Consider the following 23,723-nt stretch of genomic DNA (forward strand, 5'->3'; position numbering starts at 1 on the left):
CTTCTAACTATGATCTTGCTGACTAAGATGAGAACGTCTGGAACTCCAGGAACTTCTGGAACTCAGGTGATCATTGGTTGCGGCGAGGAATAAGACTATGGACTGGGCTGAAGGACTGAACTACCGAGAGAATTCTACCTAAGAGTGATGATGATGAATGAGTGCCCTCCTCCTCTTTTTCTCTCTCCAAGTGGCTTCCTTTTATAGGGAGGCTTACCCTTGATTTTAGGGTAAAACCTCGTGGCGAGATGACTTCTTTGCCCTTAATTGTGGTTGATCAGTCCCAGCTATCCTTCTTCTCCATCTCGAGCCATTTTTGCATGCATGCATACTGGTCAGTATGTAATCGTTCTGACGCCCTTTTCACCTGAAGTATCTGAAGCTTTGCCTACTGGCTAGAACACTCAACCTGCACACTTTTGAGCAACTGTTTTGCAGATATAATCAATTATGCATATCATACTGACCAGTAACCAAGGCTTAGAATACGACTTATCAATGGTCCCTAGGCGAAGGGCGGATTAGTTTCTGGGATGCGTGTGGTCGGGGATCGCCCCCTTAGGACCTATTATCCGCCCGAGACTGATCTTCCTGCAGCTGAGGTCTCTAGGTTCTGGCATGATCATACTTGGCATTTTGAAAAACTGCATGATTATTTGGCTTTGTATGGTGTGTCTTTGTATTTGTTGGATTCTATCAGGGCTGTTCCGATTGAGGTGGGCAGGCGGGATGTGATGCGATGGAGCCTGACATGCGATGGCGAGTTCTCGACGGCCTCAGCTTGGGAGCTCATCCAGACACAGTCCCCTAGACATTTCGGACTTCGCATGGTTTGGAATGCTGGGCTGACCCCGACTATCTCTGTCTTCATCGGCGCCTCCTCCTCCAGAGGGTCCCTGTTAAGTGTTATGTTCAGACCCGTGGTATCTCTCTCGCTTCTAAGTGTCTGTGTTATGTCTCTTCTTTTTTAGTCGAGTCTTTTCAGCATTTGTTTGTGTCGAGTCCTCTGGCGAGATCGGTTTGGGATTACTTCGATGGTTGGTTCCCTTACATTAGCACACACATTCACACGTGCACCGATATTGCACATAGATTAGGTTTTTTGTGGAGGTCCTCTCACAGGACCACTGCCTTGCACATCAGCTTCATTATTCCTTGTTTAGTATACTGGTTTATTTGGACGGAGAGGAATAGCTGCAAGCACCGCGGCATTTCTTTTCATTCTTCCCATGTTATTTGGCAGGTTATTCGGCATTTGCGAATCTTGGTGGCGGCGGGTGTGCTTCTACCCCCTCATTGGCGCGGTTGCACTCCGGCTGTCGACTTCATGCCTTCAGTTCCTCCTCGCTGGCGAGTTCTGAGGTCCTTGAGTGTGCTTTGGCATCCACCGGACGACCCTTGGGTGAAGCTGAACACTGATGGAGCCTTTATCACCTCGACGGGACAAGCTGCGGTGGGGGAGTGGTTCGTGGTTCAGACTGTTCTCTCTTGGGTGCCTTTTGCATGCCTCTCGTAGCTGTGTCGGCCTTTGAGGCGGAGCTTTTTGCTCTTCTTCACGGGTTGACAATGGCTATGGAGTTCTCATCGCAAGTTTGGGTAGAGATGGATGCAGCAGCAGTGGTCGCGATGTTCACTTCAGGACGCGGGGGAGCAGCGATGTGAGACATCACATGGCTCGCATTCGCACTTTGCTCTCACAGCTGCAGGTTAGGTTCTCTCACATCTATAGAGAGGGCAACCGGGCAGCCGATTTTCTGGCAGGTAGGGGGGTCTAGACCCCTGCCATCACCTTCTATGATGCGGAGTCAACACCTTCTATGGACCAGTTGGGTTATCCGAACTTCAGATTCAGATATCGAGATGGATGACTTCTACACTTGGTTCGTGGTTTTGACTTATGGTTTTTTATTTTCCCCTTGGATTTGGCCAACCCCTGGTCATCATCCTCGTGATTATCATGTTTTATGTTTCTTTTTCTCTTTAGATCTCTCGATTGTTAGATGGGTAGTACCCGGTCTGTGGGGATATCATAGTAGCTTTGTTAGCTCTTGTGATTTGTATCTCTCGTGCGGACCGAGTCACTTTTGAACTTGGTTGATGTATGTTTCTTGGATGTTTTGATATATACAGGTTGGGGGTCTGCCTAAACCCCCCGCCGTGATGGTGTTTGAGGAAAAAAAAACTACCCGAACCCATAATTTCGGGTATCCAAAACCCGCCGGGTATTGGGTCAGGATCGGGTATACCTGAAACCCGAGAACTAAATTTGCAACCTACCCTGTACATCAATTTAGTTACCAATTATACCATTACAATAAACTGAACCCAACAATCCACTAATATTAATTATATTACATTTTCTCTTCCTCCCTCTTACTTTATCAATTTTTCTCTTCCTCTCTTTTACTTTACGGATTTTTTTTCTCTTCTATCTTATTTTACCAATTGTGCATTAAAACTCGTGTCATTTCAAATGTTTCTATTTTTAAAATACGGATGTAGTATTGAATTTTGTAGTTATGTATGTAAAACATAAACCATAGTACTATATCAAAGTACTTCATCCGTCCAACAATAAACATTTCATTCTGTCATTTTCATTCGTCCATCAATAAGAGCATCCACATCCATGCTCTTGCCAAGAGTACGGATGTGAGCTCAGACCCACCTTTATGCATTTTTAATTTCATGCTCTTCCGCAAGAGCACAACACTCACATCCATACTCTTCCGTAAGAGTATGCTCTTACACTATTTAAGGGTCACACCATTCTATGATTAAATTTAAATACTTCAATTGCTAAAAACATTTCCACAATATTAAAATGCATTAAAAATACTCGAAATACTATTACAAATTACTAAAAAATAAAAATTAAATAATTAAAATTCTAAAAAATAAAAATTATATAATTAAAATCCTAAAATTGAGATTAAGAGAGTTGTTTGGTGTAGTGGGATTTTTTGTGTTGAAATGAGGGTATTTATAGATAAAAGTGTGAATTTTGGGTAAAAATAATGAAAAAATAAATTAAAAGTGTAGAAAAACAGATATATTTTATTGGAAAGTGGAATTTTTTTATTATTAAATCTGAATTTTTCAGATTTTTTCAAATTATTTTAAAAAATAAAAAATGATAAACCAACAGCGAACCTGAGCATGCCACGTCGGCTGCTCGTGCTCTTGCCGCCGGCACCACCGTGCTCTTCGGCAAAGAGTGCAGCGGCAAGCACGGACGTGCTCTTGCCGTCGGTAAAAGCACAGCTCTTCCGCAAGGGCACCGTTGCGAATGCTCTAAAAGTCTCATTTACTTTTTGTTATTTTTAATAATAATCCATTAATTTTATTTAACTCATATTTCATTATAAAATTAATACAGCATAAAAATAAAAACCTACATTCCACGGTCCTTTCTTATCCATTTTCTATCATATTTCTAAAACTCATGTTATGCCTAAATATAGATTTGTAATAATGGATGGAGGGAGCATAGGATAATAACAGAGACGGAGGAAAAGAAATAAAATAAAAGAAAATAAAATTTAAATAACAACAGAGACAGAGGAAAAGAAAATAAAATAAAATAAAATAAAATAAAATAAAATATTTAAAAATATTGAAGGGTGAATGAAGAGCTCTGGCATGGATGCTGACATGGCAGAGATATGCTAGCAAGCATGAGATAAATACTAAATATGATGATAATTTAATCGCATTATAAACAAATTAAACTTTAAAATAATTAATAATAAATCTTAGTAGTAGTATTAATAATGCTAACAATAATTAATACCAGAAGGAGACAGAAGTGCACGTGCGCCTCTCCGCAATCGTCGAGATATTTGAGTCAAAAGATGCCGCGCACGTGCCTCTAGTCAAACGTCAAAAGCCAGTGATTGCATTGCACGAGTCTATTTTCCTTTTATTCTTTCCTGTTGTGTTTAAAATACTCCATTATTTAAGTATTCGTAAATTTTAAATGTGTATAAAATATTTCAATAAAGGGGAAATTATTAGACTCCTAAGTCTAGGATAAGAACGATGAGCTGGATCCGTTTTTGATTAAAAATACGCCCATTCATTCACATTTGTTTATTTAATTAAATTTGTAAGTTGAAAATATTGACTATTGTAAATCGTGCTTTGCATGCTACCATTTGAATATACTCCTTATAAATATAAAACCTACTTCAAACTATCTGAATAATATTAAAATTAATTATAGGTTCTGCAAAATTTTATAACTTTTGCTATTTTTACTATATAATATTATTTTTATTTCAGTAATATAAACCACGATTTGTTTTAAAATGGGGGGAATTAAACAACATTAACGAAAAATGTCATATCATTAGAAGTATAATTATTTGTTTTATGATAAAGGATTAATTAAACCATAACAGCCACACTGATAAGGCTCGTTTCGTGCATCTATTTTATATATAAATTCTGTGATTACTACAGTGCTAACATGCATTTATAAGTCCAGGTGCTTGAAAAATCTGCCAGACCCAGGAATGAAAGACAATTGCCGGGGCAGAAGGAATAAAGGAGAAAAGTGAAGAAAAAGAGTGAAATCCGCAAGGGCACAATCGTCAAATCAGGAATACCGCTGCCCTAGGGATTTGAGCCACGCCTATAAATACCAGGAAGCTTACGAAAAAAAGGGGATAGAATTTTTTTAGTTAGAGAATTTCCTTGGTATTTTCGGCTCACTTTTCACTCACTCACTCTCGCACTTGGTTCAATGGAGATCTGGGGTAGTTAGTTGATGGTTTTATCTTGTTCAGTTGAAGGTGTAACACCACTCCGAGAAGGAGTGAAGAAGCAATTTTAATTTCTCACACGTACTTTTGTCTCGCCGATTTCCTTGTCGGAAATTCAGCGATTGCTTTGTAACTCGTTTCAGCTTATGCTTAATCTAGTTCCGATTTCTGTTTTTGTTTGATCTTTATGTTTACTGCTCTGTTTACTGAATTGGATGCTTTTCGCAATTGATTTGTCGATCAGAGTTGAGATCGGTGTTGATCGGAGTTGGTTTTCTGAATTGATATTGAATCGGAGCTGAAATGATGTTGGAAATGGTGGATCTAGTTTGTTTGGTGATGATTCTGGTAGATCTAGCTTAGATTCTGTTAATCGTTTGAATCTAGAATACCTGTGTTCGGATCTGCATGGAAAACCCTGTTACTGCTTGTTTACTTAGCTCAGTAGTTTAGATCTGATAGTTGTTAGTTTAATTGAAGTGTTCATCATTCGATCTGAAGTATGCTCTGTTTTCATGCTCTATTTTGTTCATTTCGTGCTTGTTTGTTGGAGAAGATGAAATCATTCGGTAGTTGTAGTCGCGTTACTTTAGTTTGTTAGTTGCAGCTTTTGTCAGTACCTAATTAGAGTAATCTGTTTTGCTGTTTACTTTTGCTTACCTTGTGTTTGGTTAATTTAGGAAACTCTTTTACTTGACCCATGAAGTTTGTGAATGCTCTCAAGTTACTTTCGAATACGAATCATGCATGCAATTATGTTTTACGTACTTTCAATTCTCCAAATCTGGTAGTTAGAATAGACTAGATTTCATTTCCCAGGCTTAGTAGTTAAAACTCGACCCTCATGTTGTGTGGTAGCAACCAAACCCCTCCAAAAGTTCTCTTGATGCATTCCGACCCTTCCATCCTCGTGGATTCGATCCCGACTTCCCTATACTAACCAATAGTGTAGAGGGTTGAGGTTTTGAGGCGAGATTGTTGCAACAACGTCTGCATTTGGAAAGTTCACGATCTCCTAAACCCTGTGCTCTAGCGAATCCTCTGGACCTAAGAATTAAGCACAAACACAAAACAACATCAACACATCATTTCGCTCCTCAAATGGCGCCATTGCCGGGAATGGATGGCGTTATTTATGTTTGCATCTAGAGATTTTTGGCGTACATAGTTTTCATTCGTTGTTTTTCATTTTCTTTTCAGTTTATGAGCAAGAGCTCAAGGTCAGGACACAGGAGTAACTCATTTGGTTGGAGGGAAGCTCGAGCTAGTTGGCAGATTAAGAAGACAGTCTCCCTTGTTACTACCCGATCTGGGTTGACAACAGGAGATCCAGTCCAGCTGAGTTCGGAAAGTGACGATGATCTAGTCTCACCCGTTAAGGAGGAAGTTGAGTCAACTGCAGACTCAGACGAAGGAACCGTCAGAATGGTAGCTGAACCAGACAACTATCCAGAGATCGGCTCGCTTAATGCTCATTTGAACGAATAGCCGGCACAAGCAATAGTGATCACCCAAGCTCAGATATTGATAGACATCAAGACCAACGTACTGACGGTCATGCCACGTTTCTATGGCCATAAGATAGAATGTACCTATGAGTTTCTACACGAGTTTTGCAAGCCCTGCAGCATTCAGAAGAGGCCACCTAATTCGACCGAGAAGGATTATAGGTTACGTGCTCTACCTTTCGCACTGAAGGGGGTGGCGAACACATGGTTACTGAGGTTGCCGGAAAATTCTATAAGCTCGTGGGCGGATTTCAGGCTATTGTTCTTAGATTACTTCTTTCCATCGAACAAGACGTATGCAATCAAGAAGGAGATTCTGGAATTCCGACAAGATTATGATGAGGCGTTGAGTCAGTATTGGTCGCGTTTCAAGGGATTGCTCGATTCATGCCCCAACAACCGAATGTGCGAAGCAGAGGTATACAACATCTTCTATGAAGGGGCGAATCCAGAATCCAAGGATTTACTAAACTCTTACCAAGAAACGAGTAAGTGAGGCCCGAGAGATTTTAGGCAGGCTAATCGATGCTGAGAAGGCTTACGACTCTACTCGCACCATCCTTAAGAGGGGGAGTGTAGAGGCGGTGAACGTGCAAGATGAAGACTGAATAGATGCAATGATAGATAAGCTGGAGAAAGCAATTCCGATTGCCTTAGGGAAGAACAATTCCCCAGAACCAGGAGAGAAGGTTAAACAACTGCCAGGTCCAGAGGAAGTGTACCAATGCTATTGTCAGCAGAACGAGGGCGATGGCCAAGCTTAAGCAAACGCCATGGGAAGTTGGAATCCCAACGGAAGTTGGAACCCAGGCAGACAAATGGATGCTCCCTGGAGGGATCACCCAACCTTCAGATGGTCTAACAATGATCTGAATCTGCCACCCCAACAACAAAGCAACAACTATTCAAACCCTCAGGAGCGACAACAGAATTGGGTAAACAGAAATCAAGAGGGAAATAATTGGAGCAATCGGCAACAAAATGACCATCCTAACTGGGCAAACAGGAATCAGAACAATCCAACAAGTTCATATGTACCACCACACCAGAGGAATTACCAAGGTAACACTCAGAACTCTCAGCCCAACCATCAAGGTCAACAGGGGCAGAATCAATATCACAACACGGGAGGTCCAGGGAACTTCCGGCCGCATCATGGACAAGGCTCAAACCACCCTCAAGGGACAAACACCAGCCAGCAGAATTCCAGGTAGCCGAAAAGCATTGACGAGATGGTGAGCGATTTGGTGAACTCACAACAGCACATTCAGAACAACATGCAGTCCAACAATGACGTGGTGCATAAGCTTCAAGATGCGCAAAAGGCAGCCATGGACATGTTAGCGAAACAGCTCTCTCAGATCACGACATCTTTGAGCGAGATGCGTGGGAATGAAGGAAGAATTCCTGCCTCGGTTAAGCCACCAGAAAGGGCGAACATCAGCCAGATAACCCTGAGATCGGGGCGAGAGTATGATGGTCCAAGTGTGAAGAAAGATGGAAAGTCCACTCTAACTCCAGTGGAAAAGGAAACCGGAACAGAGGATACCGGAATAGGGGAAGCTGAAACAGGGGAGGTCAGAACAGAGGGCGATGACCAGAGTACGAACAGTGAGAAAGCAATACCCCGAGCAGCTGATCAGCATTTCCCAGGTCTAAGAGTAGAGACGGAAGTGGAAGAAATCAGGAGAGACATGAGAAAATCTTCCAAGGGAAACGTTAGCAACAGTGAGAGGCAAGTGAAACCCTTTCCCCACATGGAAATTCATGGAAATTTTCGGGAAGCTGGAAATTAACCTACCGTTTCTCCAAGCTCTAAAGTTGTCCATCTTCAGTAAGTTTATCAAGGAGTTCATCACTGGGAAGACCAAACCCAGCGGTAAGATTGTGATTGGAAAAACTGTGTCTACAGTGATTCAGAAGAGGATAATGCCTTCTAAGCGTACTGACCCAGGTATCTTCACTCTCCCCATCTCAATTGGGAACATTAATGTAGAGCATGCCATGGGGAGAAGTTTACCTTTAACATTGATGAGGCTATGAAAAAGCCATTGGATATAGAGAATATGCATGCTGTGGATGTGATTAACCCCCTGGTCCAAGAATTTCTTGAGACAGAATTGATGCAGGAACAGGTGGGAAATTCAGAATTGAGTCACTCAATTGACAAGGAAGTGGCTAGCTGGTGTGAGGCAGTCAACACACTGGGAATGACGGATGAAGAGTTAGCAGAAGCAATTCTGGGGTTTTGCAAAAGTCCTGAAGTTACCATGTCTAAGGAATTAATCTGTGACACTAATGGGGAACATTTATAAGCACCTGAAGGATTAATTACCAAGGAGCCAAAGAAGAAGCCATTACCCCTGGAGACAAGTGCGACAAAGAAGGAACTGAAGACATTACCCCCAGGCCTCAGTTATGCTTATTTGGAATAGAACGAGATGTTCCCGGTAATCATCAACAGCAATCTGACTCGGAAGCAGGAAGAAGAGTTACTGGAAGTGCTCAGGAGGAATAAGACAGCCATAGGATGGACTCTATCAGACCTGGTGGGGATCAGTCCCGATCTCTGCATGCACCATATTCGCCTGGAGGATGGAGCCAAACCTCACAGAGACCCACGGAGGAAGCTGAACCCGAATATGAGAGATGAAGTTTTAAAGGAAGTACTCAAGCTACTTTCACTAGGTATTATATATTCTATTCCAGACAGCATATGGGTAAGCCCGGTCCATATGGTACCTAAGAAGTTAGGCATCCAAGTGGTTACAAATGAGAAGAACGAGTTGATACCCACAAGATTAGCGACCGGGTGGCGGATGTGCATAGACTACCGGAAACTAAATGAGGCTACGCGGAAGGACCATTTTCCGTTACCATTCATAGATCAAATGCTGGAAAGATTGGCAGGCAAGAAGTTTTTATGCTTTCTGGATGGATACAGTGGACACTTCCAAAATTACGTTGATCCAGAAGACCAGGAAAAAACAACCTTCACATGCCCGTTTGGGACGTACGCATATAGAGGAATGCCCTTTGGATTGTGCAATGCGCCAGGCACTTTTCAGAGGTGCATGATGAGTATTTTCTCAGACCTATTGGAGGAGTGTATCGAGATTTTTATGGATGACTTCACGTCTACGGGAATTCTTTCGAAGCTTGCCTAGCCAATTTGGATCTAGTATTACAGAGATGCAGAGAGAAAAATTTGGTGCTTAATTTCAAAATGTGCCACTTCATGGTACATGAGGGAATTGTTCTAGGACACGTGGTCTCGGAAAAGGGGATTCAGGTGGATAAGGCAAAGGTGGATGTGATCTCAAAACTTCCGTACCCTACGAATCAGAAGGAAATAAGGGGATTTTTGGGTCATTGAAGTGCTGATAGAAAAACTGTGTGTGCTTTTATGCTAGGTCAAGTTTCTCAAACCAGAGAATCCGCTAGATCACAAGGTCTAGAAACTCGGAGGATCTCAGAAGTCTCAATCGTTGAACACACAAATTCCGCATTCAAGACACTCAACCCGCTATACTATGAATTAGTACAGGGAATCAAGGATCAATCCCACGAAGATGGACGCGTAAGAAAGCATTTAGAAGACTCTGAAAAGGTGAATGGTTGCTGCCACGCAAACTTGGGTTGAGGTGGAACTATTACTAGACTCAGGAATTAAATCTAACACTAGACCTAGGAAACTGTAAATATTATGCAGGCTTGGAACATATTTCTAACTACGAGATATCTAACTAACTTCCTCGACCGAATAATCGACTACCTAATATAGCTAGAAAGAAAGCGAGTAAACAGTGGAGACCATTTTCCAGAAACAGCAAGTACGGATGAAAAACTGCAAATAACAAACTACGAATTTAACTAACAACGATATGCATTCCTTACCTGATTCAAACGTGAACATGAAGAAAAATAGAGCAGATTTCCAGATTCAAACAGAATGTAAAAGTTCGGAGGTCGGAAACTTGCGATTAGCTGGAAGTTAAACAGATCTACATATACTAGACGGAAAGAAATAAAAATACGGAAATGAGGCATCCAACCACGACTACTCTGTTCACATCCACACGTCGGATGCTCAATCCACTCCGGATCCAAGCAATCCAAACCTAACTACAACCAAAATCAACTCCATAAACTCCAATTCAGCAAATATATTCCGATCAACAACAATCGTCAACGATTCTACTCCAATTCAACAAGCAAATGCGAAAAGCACCCAATCGAGTATATGACGACGAACTCAAAAATAAACATCATTCATACTCAAAATAAACATCGCCATTTCAGAAAACAGAAATTGCATAAAACCTGGTTAATTTGACAGAAAAACAGAGCCGAGCTTCGAACAACGAAGCTCGGTGAAATTCACAGCAACGGAAATGAAATGAAAGCGGTAAATTGTATCTTCGCCCTACGCAAGGACGGTGTTACCCAACAACTAACAGAAAGTGAAACCCGAAATCCCCTACAACTCCCTGGACATCCCCCCAAGTGTGTAGAAGTAAGTGAGCTAAAAGAGCCAAAACCCCAGCGTCTCCCCTCCCCAAAAAAAAGGTCTCTATTCTGACTGCATGTTCTTGCTCTTATGTAGGCGCGGAGGATCTTCTTGAACCATATTTGTCCTCAAGTATAAAGACAAGAAAAAAGAAATAAAGCGAATTTCAACGCATGATTATCCTATGACCGACTTTACCTAGACCTAGACATACTACAGACTCACAAAAAGAAAATAAACACTTAAAGAAAAACACAAAGGCACGAACTAGTTTCAACTTTTAGGCAGCCGTCCCCACAAGCTTAAGGTCTATCCGATTCGTCTACAGTCTCCAAATCCGCCCATTTCCTTCCTCTACTTAATCGGTTCGTCAGTTCGTCAAGATAGCCTATCGACTTCCCAATTGGTGGATTCACTCGATCGATCATTCCTCACCAGGGATGTTAGGATCGAATAACTCTTAAGTCAATGGTACACCACTGATGCGTCGGGTTAGGGTGAGATCTTTTAAGCTTCGATCTCATCCCTTAAGCTTCCCCTGGCCCTAAGACGGCTTCCCTTTTATCCACCGGCGAATCTGTGGCCTCCGGAATCTCTACCAGATCTACCATCAATTGTAGCCCACAGCCCTTGAGCACCGAAACGTCCTCAGTAACGGGGGCCTCTCCCCCTTTAGACAAACCAGGGGTCCCCCCTCGATGTAAACAGGGGTTTCCCCCTCAGCAAATAACCGGTCAGAAATAAGGGCTTCACTGCCCACGAATTTTTCTGGGGTTTCCCCCTCAGCAATTCTTTCATCAACAACAGGGGTTTCCCCCTCCGAATCACCAAATAACCCAGGGTCCCAGTCACAACACCTTCCGTAATAGGGGTTTCCCCCTCAACAACCTCTTCTGTAGAAACAGGGGTTTCCCCCTCAACAACCTCTTCTGTAGAAATAGGGGTTTTCCCCTCAACAACCTGTGCCGTACTCGATTACCAACCGCCATGCGCACGAGTTCCACGGCCGGACCACCCCCGCCTTCCTGTTCCTCACCTACCGCTGCGTTTCTCACTGGCGCGCTGGTAGTCGGTTCGACTTCTGCATTTACAATCGTGGGTTGGGATGTCGAATCTTTCGGAACCACCAGCGATGGTGGTGCTGCGGTCGTTGCGGCGGAAGGTTTGTGCTGCTCCATCATTGCCATGAAGAGGGAGAAGGCCTTCATTGCCTCCTCTGTACTTCCGAATTTCTGCACCAAATCTGACATGAACGCCACACACCGAAATCGGTGGATGTGGTGGGGTTCCCTGCTTTGGATGTGTTCTTCATGACCTGAATCTGCAAATTTCTCAAGAACTTGGGTGAAATTTTCGATTAGGGTTAGACAACTATGGGTATAGCGAGGGAAACTTTGGGGATTTTTAGAGTGAGAGAGAATTAGGTTTTTGGAAAATAAAGGAAAAAGGAAGGAATTAGGTATATTGAGTAAGGATGGGAACGGTTGCAGGCGGTTGCAGGCGTGATGTAAGCAACCGTACGCCTTCCCATTAAGTGAAAATTTGAAATTCAAAACTTCACCACTTCCCTCCCAAACTAAAATCTCTCTGCCCCATGTAAACGCTACTCTCCGCAATACCATATTTAGGAAAAACAAAAATGAAACGCCAGACTTCCAGGTCAAGGATTCACATGTGACAAAATAATTTCCCTAAGAAGTCTAGTGTTTCGAAAATATTTTTGGAAGATTAGATTTTTTTCTTTGTTTGGTAATTTTTACTATTTGAAAAGCAATTAAACTATTTACACTTTCAATTGAGTCCTCTCGAGATCCCCTGGTTCAGTGTATAGATTGAAAAATGCATCCCCATTTACCTGACCCAGGAATTCATCGAGAGCACTTACTCTCTAGACCGATTATGCGATATTAGAGAGTGCGCGTAGTGGCACTTCCTCCACCACACACAACTCAGAATTATCCCTAAAATCCTTTAATCGATGACCATTAACTAGGAAAGGAGTAGAGTTTGAGGCACTTCCCTGGATTTCCACAGCTCCATTTGCTCGAAGGCCAACAATTGTGTATGGCCCAATCCATTTGGTCTTTAGCTTCCCAGGCATCAGCTTGAGCCTAGATTGGAAAAGGAGGACTTCTGACCTACTTGTAGTTCCTTGACCCGGAGGTTTTTGTCATGCCAGAGCCTCGTTTTCTCTTTGTACCACATTGCAGACTCATATGACTCCAGCCTTAACTCTTCCAGCTCTTGAAGTTGCAATTTCCTCTCTTCCTCACAAGACTGAGGTCTCATATTGATCTCCTTCACCGCCTAATATGCTCTGTGCTCCACTCCCACGGGCAGGTGGCACATCTTGCCAAACACCAACCTGTAGGGCGACATCCCAATAGGCGTTTTGCATGCAGTCCTATAAGCCCATAATGCATCACCAAGCCTCTTACTCCAATCCTTCCTTGACGAATTCACCGTCTTCTCCAATATTACCTTGATCTCCCTGTTTGATATCTCTGCATGTCCATTAGACTGAGGATGATACGGAGTTGAAAGCCCGTGGTGGACTCCGTATTTCCTCATCAAAGCTTCTATGGTTCGGTTACAGAAATGCGTCCCTTGATCAGATATAATAGCTCAGGGCACACTGTATCTGTTGAAAATGTTAGCTCTAAGAAACTTAGCCACCACTTTGGCTTCACAAGACGTGGTAGCCTTGGCTTCTATCCACTTTGAAACATAATCTACAGCCACAAGGATGTATGTATTCCCATATGAAGATGGAAATGGACCCATGAAATCCTTCCCCCAGACGTCAAAGATTTCGTAGACGATTACTGGGACTTGCGGCGTCTCATCTCTACTTGAAATTCCTCCAGTTTGCTGGCACCTCTCACAGTTCTGGCAGAATTCAAAAGAGTCCTTGTGTAATGTAGGCCAATAAAATCCACTTTTCTCGCAGTTTTTCTCCGCCCAAAATGACCTCCACGCGCTAATGCATGGCAATGATTAAGCACATCCCTCTGTTCTCATTTGGGGATACATCTCCTGATTACCTGGTCAGCTCCCATCCTCCATAAATAAGGATTGTCCTAGAAATAATACTTCACCTCGCTTTTAAGCTTCATCCTCTGGGCCCGAAAAATTTCTTGTGAACTGGGCACCTCTCCTGTGACCAAGTAATATGCCAGGTCTGCGAACCATGGTTCAGCGTTTAGCTGACACTTCCCTTTCTCAGCATCCCCTGGACCTGTTATAGCCATTATTTCCTCCCAACTGATATGTCTAGGAGATTCCTTCATGCAGTATAAATGTTCTTCTGGAAACTCGTCAGGTATAGCTTCCTCCGTTTCTCCCTGGAAAATCCGACTCAGTTGGTCAGTCACTTTATTCTCTGTCCCCTTTTTGTCTCTAACTTCCCAATCAAACTCTTGCAAAAGTAACACCTAACGGATTAACCTTGACTTGGATTCTTTCTTCGCCAGCAAGTATTTGATAGCCGTGTGGTCGGTAAAAACTATCACTCTCGACCCCAGTAAGTATGGCCGAAACTTCTCAAATGAATAAACGACTGCCAGCATTTCCTTTTCCGTGGTGTCATAGTTTTTCTGGGCCTGGTTGAGTGTCTTCGAAGCATAGAAGATCACGTAACTTTTTCCATCGACCCTTTGACCTAGTACCGCCCCCACTGCGTAATCACTTGCATCACACATTATTTCAAACGGCAGATTCCAGTCGGGTGCCCTGATGATAGGGGCAGATACTAATTTGTCTTTCAATAGTTGAAAAGCCTTCTGACATTCTTCGTTGAAGAAGAAATCAACATCATTATGCAACAAATGGGTGAGCGGCTGAGCAATCTTCACGAAGTCCTTTATGAATCTTCTATAGAAACCTGCATGCCCTAGGAATCCCCTAACTTCTTTCTGATTCGTAGGGTATGGCGATTTCGAAATCACATCGACCTTTGCTTGGTCCACCTGTATGCCTTTCTCCGAGACTACATGCCCCAAGACGATTCTCTCGGACACCATGAAGTGACACTTTTCGAAGTTTATGACCAAATTCTTTTCCTGCCATCTCCTCAATACTACGTCCAGGCTAGCCAAACAGGACTCAAAAGAGTTCCCATATACGGTGAAATCATCCATGAAAATCTTGATACAATCCTCCAGTAGATCTGAGAAGATACTCATCATGCAACATTGAAAAGTGTCTGGCGCATTGCATAGCCCAAACGGCATCCTTCTATAAGCATACGTGCCAAAAGGGCACGTAAATGTAGTCTTCTCTTGGTCTTCGGGATCTACATAGATCTGGAAGCATCCACTGTATCCGTCGAGGAAACAAAAATATTGTTTGCCAGCTAACCTTTCTAACATCTGGTCAATGAAGGGTAGAGGGAAGTGATCCTTCTTCGTGGCCTCATTCAGCTTCCTATAGTCGATGCACATCCTCCATCCAGTCACAAGCCTAGTGGGCACCAATTCGTTATTTTCATTCTTGACAACCTGTATTCCTGACTTTTAGGGCACCATGTGGACTGGACTGACCCACTCACTATATGGGATGGAGTAAATGATCCCTAGAGAGAGCAATTTCAATACCTCCTTCAGAACTTCCTCCCGCATGTTCGGATTCAGCTTCCGTTGTGGATCTCTACAGGCCTTAGCTCCTTCTTCCAACCTGATATGATGCATGCAAAGATCCGGACTGATCCCTACTAGGTCTGAAAGAGTCCATCCTATTGCTTTCTTATTTCTTCTGATTACCTCAAGTAGGTCTCTTTCTTGTTCCTTGGTCAAGTTGTTGTTGACGATGACCGGGAAAGTCTCATTTTCTTCTAGATAGGCATACTTAAGGCATGGCGAGAGAGTTTTCAGTTCCTTCTTGGGGGTACTTGTTTCCTGGGGCAAAGGATTCTTTTTTGTAGCATCTGTTGTCATTCCCGTCCCAGACCCGGAGGAACATTCCATACTAGCCACCTGGGCTGATTCCTTTGTCCTGGCTGACTTTGGATTTCTACAGAATTCTGATATAGCTTCGGCTAGCTCCTCATCCATTAATTCCTTCGTGTGCATTGCCTCATACCAACCAGCTACCTCTCTGTCAATAGAGTGACTTAACTCTGAATTTCCGATTTGTTCCTGCATTAACTCGGTGTCAAGATATTCCTGGACCAGAGGGTTAATAACATCGATAGCATGCAAATTTTCAACATCTAACGGTTTCTTCATTGCTTCATCTATGCTAAATGTATATTTTTCCCCATTATAGTCCAGGCATATTATCCCATCAAACACATCGATAATGGTCTTAGCGGTACGCAGAAAAAGTCTCCCTAAGAGCACGCCGCTAGACTCAGCAGATTCATTACCACTCATTCTAATAACATGGAAATCGACCGGATACAGAAAATCATGCACTTTGACAATAACATTTTCTAAAACTCCCTCGGGACAAATGCACGACCTATCCGCCAATTGGATCACTACTTTTGTGTCCACCATTCTCACTCCTACCAGCTTTTTATATATGGAAAGCGGTAAAACATTTATCGATGCCCCTAAATCACACATTGCACGCTCAATTCTAACATCACCAATGGAAATGGGTAAGGTGAACATACCTGGGTCAGTGCGTTTCGAAGGCATCCTGCTTTTCTGAATCACTTCTGATACGTTCTCTCCAATCAAAATCTTCCCACTGGGCCTTGTCTTTCCAACTATGAACTCCTTGATGAATTCGCTGAAGACGGGCAATTTCAAAGCCTGTAAGAACGGTAGGTTTATCTCCAACTTTCCAAAGATATCCATAAAATCCACCGGTTCATCTTTCTTCCTCTTAGCCTTTCCTCGGTGCGGAAATGGTTTCAATTGTTTCCCTGGTCTGGTAGATCCTTCAGCTGTAAACTCACCCGTTCATTTTCTCACTACCTCGTCCTCCACTTCTGGCTCTGGGTCTAGGAAAAATGGTTCGGCCATACTTGGTAATGGTTTCTCCAGATCACCTTCCCGAAGGTCATCTATTCGCCGAAACTCTATGCTTTCAATTTTTCAGACTCAGGAACTAGATCCTTCCCCTATTTGCCTTTCACGAGAGGTGTTTCTTCATCCTTCCTCATCACTGGACCTTCGTAACCACGACCGGATCTCAAAGTGATTTGGTTGATATTAGCTCTGTCGGGTGGCCTTACTAAGGAAGGAATCCTTCCTTCGTTCCCTCGTATCTCGCTCAAGGAAGTCGCGATCTGGGACAATTGTTTGGCCAACATGTCCATTGCTGCCTTCTGCTCTAACTGAGCGTCTTGAAGCTTATGCACCACGTCATTGTTAGATTGCAAGTTGTTCTGCATATGTCGTTGCGAACTGACTAGGTCATTCACCATATCATCAATATTCTTTGGTGGCTTAGAAATGGGTTGGCTGGGACTCGGTCCCGAACCCTAGTTCGGTCCACTTCCTTGGTTCTGGCAAAAATCCCCCTAACTTCCTGAACTGTTGTTGTACTGATTTCCCAGCCCTTGGTTCCCCTGGTAAGAAGGTTAGGAATTTTGATAATTTCCTGGGTAACTCCTTTGATGTGGAGGTACATATGAGTTCCCCTGGTGGTTTTGACTCCTGTTTCCCCAATTCGAATGATCTCCCGGATTCCGGTTGCTCCAGTTGTTCTGCCCCTCTTGATTTCTTCCCGTCCAGTTAGTCTGCCTTTCTGGTTGATGTGCCAACTGAGCGTTCTGTTGTGGGGATGGCTGGTTCGGATCGTTGTCAGACCATCTAAAATTGGGATGGTTTCTCCATGGTGCATCCATCTGTCTCCCTGGATTCCAAATTCCATCTGGATTCCAACTCCCCATTATTTTAACTTGGGCCTGGTAATCTCCTTCTTCAGGACCATAATATTGCTGGGGTGGAGCTTCTCCTAGACCTGGAGGCTTTTCTTTTTCTTGTGAGGCTGGTCGATTAGTCTTCTCGATTGCATTCAAAAGTGCTTTCTCAAGCCTATCTATTCTTGCCTCGACTCTTTCATCATCCTGCTCTCTCAGCGCATTTGCTGACCCTCTCCTCATAACATTCCTCAGGCTGTCGTACGCCTTTTTGGCCTCTATAAACTTCCCCAAGATCTCTCTCACTTCACTTCCCTTCTTCTTCGTAAAATTTCCTCCACTCGAGGAATTCATCAAATCCTTTGACTCAGGGTTGGCTCAATCATAAAACAAATAGTAAATCTCTCCCTCGATCATTCTATGGTTCGGGCAAGTATCCAACAATCCTTTAAACTGCGACCAATACTGACTAAGAGACTCATCGTACTCCTGCTTACACTCCACGATTTCCTTCTTCAGAGCGTTGGTCTTGTTTGAAGGGAAAAAGTAATCCAGAAATTCCAACTTGAAATCTCTCCATGTTCGAATTGAATCCGGAGGTAGCCTCAGTAGCCATGTGTTAGCCTCTCCCTTCAGGGCAAATGGAATTGCACGTAGGCGATAATCCTCTTCTGTTGTATCGTTGGGCCTTTTCTGAATACTGCACAGCTTGCTAAACTCATTTAAGAACTCGTATGGACACTCGTTCCTACGTCCAGAGAACGTCGGTAGAATGCCTAACACATTTGTTTTAATATCGATGGCCCTCTGACGCGGATTCATAACTATAGCCTGGGCTGGCTCACCATCTAAGTGGGCAGTGAGCGAACCGATCTCCGGATCTGGGTCGACTACGTGTGCCATGTCTCTGATCTTTGCCTTCTCTGTATCGTCGTCACTTCCCGAACCAAACGGAAATGGATCTCCCATAGATAATCCTGATCTGGTGGTGACTGTAGATACTGTGTCCTTGACCTGCCAAGTGAACCGATCGCTCCTCCACCCAGATGAGTTACCCCAGTGTCCAAGCCGTGAGCCTCTGCTCATAAACTGAAAATAAAGAGAAAGAAAAACAAATCAAAACTATATACGCCAAAATCTCTAAACACAATCATAAACTACGCCATCCATCCCCGGCAACGGCGCCATTTGAAGTACAGATAGAAATACTGTGTGTGCTTTTATGCTAGGTCAAACTTCTCAAACCAGAGAATCCGCTAGATCACAAGGTCTAGGAATTCGGAGGATCTCAGAAGTCTCAGTCGTTGGACACACAAATTTCGCTTTCAAAACCCTCAACCCTCTATGCTATGAATTAGTACAGGGAAGCAGGGATCGATCCCACGAAGATGGACGCGTAAGAAAACATTTAGAAGACTCTGGAAAGGTGAATGGTTGCTGCAACGCAAACTTGGGTTGAGGTGGAACTATTACTAGACTCAGGAATTAAATCTAACACTAGACCTAGGAAACTATAAACATCATGCAGGCTTGGAACATATTTCTAACTACGAGATATCTAACTAACTTCCTCGACCGAATAATCGACTACCTAATATAGCTAGAAAGAAAGCGAGTAAACAGTGGAGACCATTTTCCAGAAACAACAAGTACGGATGAAAAGCTGCAGATAACAAACTATGAATTTAACTAACAACGATATGCATTCCTTACCTGATTCAAACGTGAACATGAAAAAAAACAGAGCAGATTTCCAGATTCAAACAGAATGTAAAAGTTCAGACGTCGGAAACTTGCGATTAGCCAGAAGTTAAACAGATCTACATATACTAGACGAAAGGAAATAAAAATATGGAAATGAGGCATCCAACCACGACTACTCTGTTCAGATCCACACGTTGGATGCTCAATCCACTCCGGATCCAAGCAATTCGAACCCAACTACAACCAAAATCAACTCCATAAACTCAAATTCAGCAAATCTATTCCGATCAACAACAATCGTCAATGATTCTACTCCAATTCAACAAGTAAATGCGAAAAGCACCCAATCGAGTAAATGACGACGAACTCAGAAATAAACATCATTCATACTCAAAATAAACATCGCCATATCAAAAAACAGAAATTGCATAAAACCTGGTTAATTCAACAGAAAAATAGAGACGAGCTTCGAACAGCGAAGCTCGGTGAAATTCACAGCAACTGAAATGAAATGAAAACGGTAAATTGTATCTTCGCCCTACGCAAGGACGGTGTTACCCAACAACTAACAGAAAGTGAAACCCGAAATCCCCTACAACTCCCTGGACATCCCCCCAAGTGTGTAGAAGTAAGTGAGCTAAAAGAGCCAAAAACCCCAGCGTCTCCACCCCAAAAAAAATGTCTCTATTATGACTGCATGCCCTTGCTCTTATATAGGCCCGGAGGATCTTCTAGAAGCCTTTGCAGATATCTCAGTTCTGCCCTTCAGCTTCGCTGCTTCCTCCGTCTAGTCATTTTTCTCCATATTGCTCACTTTTATCGCCGATTCCCTTCGCCATGCAATCGTCCTTCTTTCTTTCTGGACCTGGTGAAACTTTCTACACACCTGGCTTAAACAAATGTGTTAGACCCCGTAAATGCATAATTTCAACCCCTTAATCAATGCATGAAATTAGCCTTATCAGTCATGCTGGATTCTACCGGAGGTTCATCAAGGACTTTGCAAAAATTGCACAACCACTTACTCGCCTCCTGCAGAAGGACGTAGACTTCAACTTCTAAAGGAAAGACTTGTATCAGCCCCTATCATTATCAGCCCCTATCATTAGAGCTCTAGATTTAAATTAACCTTTCGAGGTAATGTGTGACGCCAGCGATTTCGCGGTCGGAGCAGTCTTAGGTCAAAGAATTGAAGGGAAGAGCTACGTGATTTTCTATGCATCCAAGACCTTGAATCATGCCTAGAAGAACTATGACACTACGGAAAAAGAGATGCTAGCTGTCTTGTATTCCTTTGAAAAATTTTGGCCATACTTGCTGGGTTCGAAGGTAATCGTGTTTACCGATCATGCAGCGTTAAAGTATCTACTGGCAAAGAAAGAGTCTAAGCCACGGTTGATCCGATGGGTGTTGCTACTCCAAGAGTTTGATTGGGAAGTTAAGGACAAGAAAGGCACTGAGAACAAGGTAGCTGATCATCTTAGCAGAATTTTCCAAGGAGAAACTGAAGAGGCTATATCAGACGCGTTCCATGAAGAACATCTATACTTCACAGGGGAAACCTCAAGCCTCATTTATTGGGATAAGGTAATGACCGCGACTGGAGCTGGAGTTTCTGACGAAGGGAAATACCCGTTGAATGTGGAACCATGTTTCGCTGACCTAGCAAACTACTTAGTGACGGGGGAACTGCCCAGTACTCCAAGTATTATTCCCGGGCCCAGAGGATGAAAATCAGAAGTGAGGCCAAGTATTATTTCTGGGACGATCCGTATCTATGGAGAATGGGGTCCGACCAAGTAATCAGGAGATGCATCCCGGAATGGGAGCAGAGAGACGTACTAGACCACTGCCATGCATTGGCGTGCGGTGGGCATTTGGTCCAAGAAAGACTGCTCGGAAGGTTTTAGACAGTGGATTCTATTGGCCGACATTGAACAGGGACGTTTACGACTACTACCAGAATTGTAATCGGTGTCAGCAGACTGGGGGAATTTCCACCCGAGATGAGATGCCTCAGATCCCAGTGATCGTCTGTGAGGTTTTTGATGTCTAGGGGATGGACTTCATGGGTCCATTTCCATCCTCCTATGGTAACTCTTACATTCTGGTGGCAGTAGATTACGTATCGAAGTGGATAGAGGCTAAGGCAACTGCCACATGTGAGGCAACGGAGGTCACTAAGTTCCTTAAGGCAAATATTTTCAGCAGATATGGGGTGCCAAGGGCAGTCATTTATGATCAAGGAACGCATTTCTGCAACCGGACGATGGAAGCGCTTATGAAGAAATACGGAGTACACCACAGACTCTCCACTCCGTATCATCCAGAGAGCAACGGTCAAGCAGAAATCTCCAACAGAGAGATCAAGGGAATTTTGGAAGAGACCGTAAACCCATCGCGAAAGGATTGGAGCAGAAGGCTAGATGATGCGCTTTGGGCCTATTGTAGTGCGTACAAGACCCCCATTGGTATGTCGCCATATAGACTTGTGTTTGGAAAAATGTGCCACCTTCTTGTTGGGATAGAGCATAAGGCTTATTGGGCAGTCAGAGAAATGAACATGAAACCTGAGGTCTGCGAAAGGGAAAGGAAACTGCAAGAGCTGGAGGAGCTGAGACTCGAGTCTTATGATGCCGCAATGTGGTACAAAGAAAAAACCAAGTTATGGCACGATAAAAATCTCCGGACGAAGGAACTGCAGGTTGGGCAGAAAGTACTCCTTTTCCAGTTAAGGCTGAAGCTCATGCCAGGAAAGCTGAAGTCTAAGTGGACAGGACCTTACACCATCGTAAGCCTTAGAGCCAACGGAGCAGTGGAGATTCAGGGAAGTATTCCTAACTCTGTTCCTTTTCTGGTCAATGGTCATCGAGTCAAGAGGTTTAGGGATAGTTCGGAGCTGTGTGTGGTGGAAGAAATTCCACTGTGGGCAATCCATACTATCGCCTAAGAGATTGAAAGGTTTAAGTATTCTTTGGGAATTCCTTGGTTAAAGAAATGACATGGAATTTGAAAATTTTCAAGGCAAAACCAAATTCCCAAGAATACTTAAACAGTTTTTGTACATATTGTAAATATTCATTTTTGTGTCTCTTAAGAAAACCCAAACAAAGAGAAAAATCTTTTAATCTAAAAATATTTTTGAAATATCGAACATCCCTTGGAAGGTCAGTTGAACTTTAAAATGTGTTTTCTATCTTATTTCCTTGACCTGGGAGTTTGGTACTTCATTCTTTTGTTTAATGTTGTTTTTAAGTTGTGCAGTTGAAGGACGTGCATGAATGCGGCAATTAAAGATAGGGGAGAGTAGAGAAAAAAGCGGGAGTTTGGGTGTTTGAAATTTAAAATTTTTAATAAAAAGAGGAAACCGAACGGTCGCTGATGTCATCGTGCAACCTTCAGTTTTCCTGCAATAAACTCCTCTCTTTTTGTTAACTCTCTCTCCCATAATCCCAAAAAGAAATCTCTCATACGCTACAATTCTTCTTTGCAGAAAACAAAGGAAACCCTCGCCGCACTACACCTAATCGCGATGAAGAACCGAAATATCCCTACCCGGCCCCGCCAGAAGCGTGCCAGATCACAAAGGGAGACAACATGGGAACCGTTAGCAGCGGCGGCCAGACGGATTCAAGAGGAATCGGGAGCCGTGGCAACTCAAAATTCAGGCCGGGCCACCTCTCCAACCACCCCTATTGCGGCTACGACGGCCGATAATCTCAGTTCAGAGGAGATTATAAGGGAATTTCTTGGCAGATTCGGCCAAGGCGTAAACGCAAGTGAACTCTTTGCGCGAATGGCTGCAGCTTGTCAGGAAACCGAAACCCTAACCCCTTTAACAATTCCTCTAAGACCCCAAACTTTAGTTGAGACTTCCACAGCCCGAGCGTTGGACTCACGGCAAAATGCCTTCATGTGTTGGGAGCAGAAGGTGTGGGAGTCATGGTAGAAGGTACATCTGGTAGGGAGTCAACGGGTAGAGGCGATACAGAGCCAGAGGAGGCAGGTGTGTCGGGGAAAAACGGACTGGACGAAGAAGAAGAGGTGAGGGTCGATGAACTACAGGTCTTGTTAGAAAGAATGTTAGGTAACCCCGAGGACACAGAATCGTTGACTGGTCTGGGTGGGGCTGATCCTCCAGTGAGAGAGAAAGCAGAGGTGATGGTAGAAACCGATATCGTTATTCTTGATGATACGACATCCGACGAAAGGGAAAACTCAAGGGATGAAAGACTGTTCAGAAGGGGGCAGAGAAATCTCAAGCGTGTGGAAGACACAGCTGCAGAGATAAAGGGGATTTGGATGAACATTACTCTTCGGAGCGGAAACTAAAAGCGAAGCAGGTGGCTGAACCCACTCCCAAGAAACCCCGCCAAACACGTGATGGTTTGGAAGTCCAAGCGGCTAACCCAGAAGCGCTC

General features: G+C 43.4%; 1 protein-coding gene across 1 annotated transcript; it reads left to right on the plus strand.

Annotated features, from left to right (window-relative positions):
• The first annotated feature begins 6,323 nt into the window (after positions 1-6,323).
• On the plus strand, positions 6,324-7,038 carry LOC121770363 (activity-regulated cytoskeleton associated protein 2-like). The gene is made up of 2 exons (XM_042167103.1): positions 6,324-6,762; positions 6,899-7,038. Exons 1-2 carry the CDS (start codon positions 6,324-6,326, stop codon positions 7,036-7,038), a joined length of 579 nt encoding a protein of 192 aa, XP_042023037.1.
• The last annotated feature ends 16,685 nt before the right edge of the window (positions 7,039-23,723 follow it).

Source organism: Salvia splendens, chromosome 16 (assembly GCF_004379255.2).
Source record: "Salvia splendens isolate huo1 chromosome 16, SspV2, whole genome shotgun sequence".
In the NCBI taxonomy this organism is placed as follows: Eukaryota; Viridiplantae; Streptophyta; class Magnoliopsida; order Lamiales; family Lamiaceae; genus Salvia; species Salvia splendens.

What these genes read in the sequence shown, in the direction of transcription:
- LOC121770363 (XM_042167103.1), top strand. Translation starts at nt 6,324, where the DNA reads ATGCCACGTTTCTATGGCCATAAGATAGAATGTACCTATGAGTTTCTA. An exon ending in AAACTCTTACCAAGAAACGA is followed by an intron (nt 6,763 to 6,898) that starts GTAAGTGAGGCC and finishes ATGCAATGATAG; the next exon opens with ATAAGCTGGAGAAAGCAATT.